A 6,962-nucleotide genomic window follows, 5' to 3' on the forward strand; every position below is an offset into this window, starting at 1 on the left:
ATCACCTACCTTCCCATGGCCCAAGACACTGCTCTCTGAAGGCCCCCCAAATATTCTCCAAAGACCTCCCCCAAGAGAAACAAGTGTGGCCACTATGCCATCATCAAGTTCCCCTGACTACCGAGTTAGTCATGAAGAAAATAGAACACAGCAGCACACTTGTGTTCATTGTGGATGTCAAGACCAGCAAGCACCAGATCAAAGAGGCTGTTAAGAAGCTCTATGACATCGATGTGGCCAAAGTCAACACCCTGCTCAGGCCCGATGGAGAGAAGAAGGCATATGTTCCAGTGGCTCTTTGAAGATAATACTTTGAATGTTGCCAACAAAATTGAAATCATCTAAACTGAGTCTAGTAGGCTGGATCTAAATCTAAATCTTTTCATCAAAATAAATAAATAAATAAATAAATAAATAAATAAATAAATAAATAAATAAGTTAAGTTGAAAGAATGGGGAAATGGAAATTTGCTACAAAAACAACATAGTAATAATTGGTAAAGGAAACATTTTGATGGGTGCCCAAAGGAAAAAATGGAATATTTACATAGTCTAAATTACCTTCCCCAAGTATATACAAATTATAAAGAAAAGTCCTAGCTTTGTAGTGAAAAAGTCCCACAGACACCACATTAAATAAGTGATCAAGTTTAAATCACTAGTAATATCACTCCTTGACATCATGCATCCCCAGAGACGATGAAAGGGCAAACATACCACCTCTCTGGCACTTTTCCCTGTAATGAATTGCCTCAGTTTAAGCACAAGAAAAATATCAGGTAATCCTCTGCAAAATGCTCCATGAGTAATCTTGACAAGTGTCAGTCATGGAAGAAAAGGAAAGACAATGGGAAAGTCGCAGAACACAGGAGACTAGAGAGAGATGGCATTACTGCCGGCGTGTTGTTCTGGATTGGATCCTGGAATAGAAAAAGGCCTTTATGGTAAAACTGGTGAAATTGAAAAAATATGTAGGTTAGTTAATATTATTGGTTCACTGTAAATTTTTTTTAGTGGCAATAATTGTATTATGATTAAGTAAGATGTTAACATTTATAAAGTTTACCCAGCTTTATAGTACAACTCAAAACTCCATAAACCTAAAAGTATCTAAATAAAATGCTAAATATAACTGATTAACACCTAGAACTCAAAACGGGCTAATAAGCAAATATGAATTCAACTGAACTGGCGTTTATTAAATGTCCACTGATCCTATACCGTGGTCCACCATAGCCTATAGGCTCACCAAATATCAGACTATCAAAGAACCGAGCCAAATTTTGAACCTTGAAAGAACCAATGAACTCTAAGTAATGTGAAAGCAGAGACAATATCATTCTCCTCTTCGCAGTCTGGCACAAAGCATAATGTACACACACCTCAAAGATGTTGCATGTTCAGTTCTAGGCAATAAAGTCAGTCAAGTGAGTTTTTTGATTTCCCAGTACCTAAAAAATACGTCTGCATTATGCTGTGTCCTAGTAAGTGTGTAATAGCATTGGTCTAAAAAAAGCAATGTGCACACTTTAATTTAAAACTGCTTTATTGATAAAAATGCTAACTATCATCTGAGCTTACAGTGAGTCTTTTTTTTTTTTTTTTTTTTTTTTTTTTTTTGTTGTTGTTGTTGGTGGTGGAAGTTTTTCCTTAGTGTTGTTAGCAGCTAACTGATCAGGGTGGTGGTTGCTAAAAGTTCGGGTCACTGAGGCAATTTCTTAAAATAAGATGACAAGGAAGTTTGCTGCATTAATAGATTCCTCCTTTTACAAATGATTTCTGTGTACCATGTGATTCTTTCTGATAGCATTTTACCCACAGTAGAAATTTGTTAAAATAGGAGTCAACTCCCAAACCCAACTGAGTGTACGTAATATTCTAAGTCCTACATCATTTCCATAGTCTTCATGGCTTTTTCACCAGCAGTAGATTCCAATGCAATAAACCATGCCCTTTGCTCATTCATAAGAAGCAATTCCTCATTCATTAAAGTTTTATCATGAGATTGCAGCAATTCAAACATAATAATGAAAACGTATGAAATACTGCAAGAATTATCAAAATGTGACAAAGAGACATGAAGAGAGCCAATGGTAATGGAAAATGACCCCTAAATCTTGCTGACACAAAGTTGCCACAAATCTTCGATTTGTTAAAAATGAAACAAAACAAAAAAACAAACTGCAATATCTGTGAAGACCAATAAAGTGACAATAAAGTGAGTCCTGTCTGTATCTGTCATTAAATAGCTGCTTAATGATGAGTGGATGGAAAATTAAGTTTTCAGGTATACATCCAAGTCTTTCAAAGTTGTTGTTTTTTTCCAAGATACATAGAAGAGCAAAACCAAAAACGTACTTGATTATCTGTAAGTGCTATGGTGCATACATAATAGATTTTATTCCTTCTTAAAAGTCTCTAATGTGACAAGTAGGATTAGAAATGCATTTTTCCCTCTCCCAATGAAGACTCTGTCTTGTTTCATCACCATAATACCAAACCCCTTTTAAAGATAAGTAAAATGAGAGACTGTAAGAATTACAGGAGGAAAACAATTTAATTAGACAAGTCTGTGAAGTCCTTCAAACCTGATGTTTGTCAATCATCCGTGGACCTGAGGCATTTTGAAAAATTTACTTTTGGGGGTCTGATCCTACTAACCCAGAATTCTTTTTTAGGAGTGTGACCCAGGAAGTTGCTTTAAAAAAATAAACAAACAACAAATGGGATAACGATGTGAATTGAATTCCTATCAGCTGATCATGAAACTGAGAGTAGAGTTTGATTTTTTTTTTTTTTTCATTTCAGGTTTCTCTTATATTTTCCTCGATGGCATGCTTGTTCTCAGTCAGTGATTTTGTGTATGTGTCATTGATCACAGTCAGCTAAAAATCACTAAGTGCCTGCATTAAACATAAATATGTAGATGGTTTGTTGACATCGTGGTAGCATAATTTCAATATATAATAATATCATTTAATCAGTAAATAGGAAATAGTCTACAGTAATCAGTAAATAGTAATCAGTAAATAGTAATCAGTAAATAGTCTACTTCCCCTTGCTGGGAGGGTTGTCTAGGAAGCCCAGGCAGAGGCAACAGTAATCTGATACTCTCTAACATTGTGTATCTCACATATTTTTATAATGTTTAGTGTTTTAGAAAAGCTTCATATATATACATATGCATGATATATACATTATAACTACATTATATATATTGCACTATATATAATATCACATCATATATGCTATTATGTATATGATTATATATTATATCACATCATATTATAATACCATTGAATATATTATTATAAAAATATTTTAATATATTTAAATATATCATTTATATTATATAAACATGTATCATGTATATATTACATATATGTTAATAATATTTTAAAAACCTGATTTTGAAAGCTATATCAGTTACATTTTTCAGTATGCCTATAGCCATTTAAACTGAAATACACAAAAGGAAGGAATATGTATTTCTGAAAATTTCCATTGGAGATGTATCTCAGGCAAATTAAGAATAGACCTTGGGGTACAATTAAAATGCAAATCTCAAGAGATGCTAATTGGCCAATTTCTTTATGATACAAGCTTGAGAGTTTGAGGAACAGATGCTGCTATGAGAAGACTGTTAACACAACTAGATTTCTGAAGATAATCCTTTGTTCTGACACTGCTTTAGAAATATATGAAGAACAAAACTAATCCTGAATATGAATCTAGGTTTCTGCTAAAATATTAGATTTTAATTCTCAAGAAAGCACATAAAAATAAACAGTTATCTTAGTTCATTTGGCTGTTTTTTTCTACTTTACCAATGGAAGGTAATAGACCCATTACCTAGAACTGTCCCCAACACCAGCTTTTTTCCCCTCAACTCCATAATATTAATAGAAGTCTATTATATAGGAAATTTAGCTCTGGGCTAAACCGCAGCAACAGATCAAAGCCATCGTATTAACAATTCATGAGATCCAGAACTGTGTATGAGGCAAAGGTATGTCGAAAATTAATGGTGAATTTGGTGAGTATTGCATGTTTTCTCCTGTCCTCTGATAAACCTAAGAATAATTGGAAGACGGCTCACAGAGGTCTCCTTTGGATAACTAATTCCCAGGTAAGTTTAATCTTATCATTGTGTGTGTGTGTGTGTGTGTGTGTGTGTGTGTGCAAGTGTGTGTTTCTCACACTGAAAATCTTTTCCTTTTTACACGCCTGCATCTTCCAGTAAGCCTTAAGAAAAGTGCTTCTAATAACAGGCAAGACAAATGTCTTTATTGATTAAATGCTTGTTAAACGAATTGGTAAAGAATAGAGGCCCTTGCGAAGGTGGGAAACACTAAATGATTAAGTCTCCTTGCATGAACATCAAGTCCCTCTGGGTCACTCGCGTGGAGTGTCAAACATCTGAACCACACTTGGCATTAACCATCATATTTACGTTGACTGAATTAGGCAAATAAGTTCTCTGATTTTCTTGTAAGAGCACCTTGCATTTTAACACTTTGTTGTAAATATAGCAAACCACATTTTACTATATGTAGTCTTTTTATTCTTGACTTGCAACTACTGTTTTTGGTGATGAATGGACTATTGCTCGATGTCACTGATAACCACGTGCTTTATGTTGGGAGCAAACATGTTTGCTGAATGTGTACACAAAACAATTTGACTATATTACACACGAACTCATGTTTGGCCTTAGCTAGCCAATAGAAAGGGTATGTGACAGAAAAAAAAAGTATAAAGAATTTTAGCATTAACATATAAAGTAAGTAGGATATTTTATATATATATATATTTTTTCCCCCTTACAACATTTAACAAACCTTTATTGAATCCAAGAAATGATCAGATGTGCCCATCTCAGATCTTGTTACGCTGCTAAAATGACCCCGTAAAGTGTCTGTTAGGTGCTGACAAATTAAGACTGCCACACAAAGTATCAATAAATTCACAAATCATAGAACCTCCTCTCCTAAATAAACTTTATATTTTCTAAAAGTATCATATAATTAATTCCAGTAGATTAACTGCTAGGTGTATAATTCAGGGCCCAATGACGGACTGAGGTAGGAGATTGTGTATCTCAGGAGGAATCTCTTCCCAAATCCTTCCAGATAGCTGTCTCTTAGAGAGCCACCAATCCCATGCAATTGTCAACTTGGAATTTTTTGTTCATGTCTGCCAGTTCTATTTTTAAAAAAAATGGAACATCATGTATAAATTCTCCATTAACTTGAGGTCACCACGTGTGTGCTTGCCATCTTTTACTCTCTCATTACTGGATTCTAAGTCCACTCCGATGATTCAGTCTTGAAGTTTGCATCACTCTCTAATTTTTGCTACTGTCATTCAGCAGGTAAGTCAAAGGCCTGCCTTGATACAAATGGCTGGGAACAATCTCACTGAGGTGACCCTCTTCATCCTCTCTGGATTTGCAAATCACCCTGAACTGCGAGTCGGTCTTTTCTTAATGTTTCTCCTTATTTATCTGTTCACTGTTTTGGGAAACCTTGGCCTCATCATGTTAATCAGAATCAGCTCTCAGCTTCACACACCAATGTACTTTTTTCTCAGCAACTTAGCATTCATTGACATATTTTATTCGTCCACTGTAACACCCAAGGCACTAGTAAATTTCCAATCCCAACAGAAAACCATCTCTTTTGTCGCCTGCTTTGTTCAAATGTACTTTTTTGTGGGTTTGGTGTGCAGTGAGTGCTTTCTTCTGGGATCGATGGCCTATGACCGCTACGTAGCGATCTGCAATCCCTTATTGTACCCAGTGATTATGTCCCAGAAAGTGTGCAACTGGCTGGGAGTCCTGCCATATGCAATAGGCTTCACAAATTCTCTGGTCTCAGTCTGTGTGATAAGCAGCTTGGCATTCTGTGATTCCAGCATCCGTCATTTCTTCTGTGATACCACAGCTCTTTTGGCCCTGTCCTGTGCAGATGCCTTCCGCACAGAAATGGTGATCTTTGTGTTAGCTGGGATCACACTTCTCAGTTCCCTGCTCCTCATCACGGTCACCTACACGGCCATCATCTCAGCCATCCTGAGGATCCAGTCGGCCGCAGGCCGGCAGAAGGCCTTTTCCACCTGTGCGTCCCATCTCATGGGCGTAACTATCTTCTACGGGTCCCTGATCTTCACGTATTTGCAGCCTGATAACACGTCATCCCTGACCCAGGCACAAGTGGCCTCTGTCTTCTATACCATTGTCATCCCAATGCTGAATCCTCTGATCTATAGTCTGAGGAACAAAGATGTGAAAAATGCTCTCCTAAGAGTCATACGTAGAAAACCTCTGTCATGACAAATCTGTGTGTGTTACCATAAAAACACACTTGGATGGCTTCAGGCATTGGACTGCAATCAGGAAAATCATAGAGTAAACTCAAAAGGCTTACCGTTAACTAAATGATAACTTAGAGCCTTGATATTTGGGTGGTGAATTATTATTTAATTTATTTATATAGAATACTGAACTAGCATATTAGGAGTTCATGTCGGCATGTAGATTATATATACCAAACACCATGGCAACACACACTGGTTAATATAGAAAATCTCTTGACCATGTGGATTAGTTTTGCCACAGAGTTAAAATTTTGGTCATTTATCTGTGAAACGTGAGCTTTGAGGACAAAGGAAAGTGGTGTTTATGGAGTATGGTCTCTATCAAACGCAGCAGAGTTTAATTTCTAAAAAAAACCGTAAAATGCTTCCCAAATTTCAAACATTTGATAAGCATTTCTTTCTCTGTGTGTGTGTGTGTGTGTGTGTGTGTGTGTGTGTGTGTGTGTAGATAAAGCACCAACTATGGCACAATTCCCAAAGCATTTGGAAGTATGTTACAGAGATTCTTGCTTTTCCAAATCAGGCAGAAATGCTTGGTGAAGTCTATGGTATTAGAAGGAGAAACTGGGTATTTATTTTGTTTT

At 36.2% G+C, this 6,962-nt stretch overlaps 1 protein-coding gene across 1 annotated transcript; it reads left to right on the forward strand.

The window, feature by feature from the left end:
- Positions 1-5,401: 5,401 nt before the first annotated feature.
- On the forward strand, positions 5,402-6,442 carry LOC123784953 (olfactory receptor 8I2). The gene is given in 1 exon segment (XM_045786489.2): positions 5,402-6,442. A coding segment is annotated over 1 exon segment (1,041 nt).
- Positions 6,443-6,962: the final 520 nt, after the last annotated feature.

The sequence above is a fragment of the Ursus americanus genome, chromosome 24 (genome assembly GCF_024610735.1).
Source record: "Ursus americanus isolate L20-20 chromosome 24, mUrsAme1.1.p, whole genome shotgun sequence".
NCBI classification, from domain to species: domain Eukaryota; kingdom Metazoa; phylum Chordata; class Mammalia; order Carnivora; family Ursidae; genus Ursus; species Ursus americanus.